The sequence below is a fragment of the Penaeus monodon genome, chromosome 22, assembly GCF_015228065.2.
Source record: "Penaeus monodon isolate SGIC_2016 chromosome 22, NSTDA_Pmon_1, whole genome shotgun sequence".
Taxonomy (NCBI): Eukaryota; Metazoa; Arthropoda; class Malacostraca; order Decapoda; family Penaeidae; genus Penaeus; species Penaeus monodon.
This window is the reverse complement of record NC_051407.1, coordinates 39,887,168-39,887,491: the sequence shown is the minus strand read 5'-3', so window position 1 is coordinate 39,887,491 and position 324 is coordinate 39,887,168. Positions and strand designations below refer to the sequence as shown.

General features: G+C 63.6%; 1 protein-coding gene across 1 annotated transcript in view; it reads left to right on the top strand.

The window, feature by feature from the left end:
- The window catches only part of LOC119587434 (pancreatic triacylglycerol lipase-like), a 63,913-nt gene that overhangs the window by 55,561 nt on the left and 8,028 nt on the right, over positions 1 to 324 (top strand). Inside the window, exon 3 of the mRNA XM_037936165.1 lies at positions 123 to 324. Within this exon, the coding sequence (XP_037792093.1) occupies positions 123 to 324 (202 nt within the window). The remainder of the gene's footprint in view (positions 1 to 122) is intronic.

The following is a 324-nucleotide window of genomic DNA, read 5'->3' as shown; positions in this document are numbered from 1 at the left end:
CACCAAACACATTACCCCTTTTATTCCATATCAGGGCTAATACCCCCCCCTTATTACCCTCCCATCCCCATCCCCACCTACCCCTCCAACGCCTCTCCAACGCCTCAGCTTATCCCGCGTAGGACATGGCTGCCGCCCTCCTGCTCTACGGGGACTTCAACGTGCTGACGGTGGACTGGGGCGGCGGGTCGAGGGCGCTGTACGACCAGGCGGCCGTCAACGCGAGGGTCGCCGGCTTGGAGGTCGCCTTCCTCCTCAACTGGCTCGAGGCCAAGCTAGACCACCACCCGCGGGACGTCCATCTCATCGGCCATTCCCTCGGCG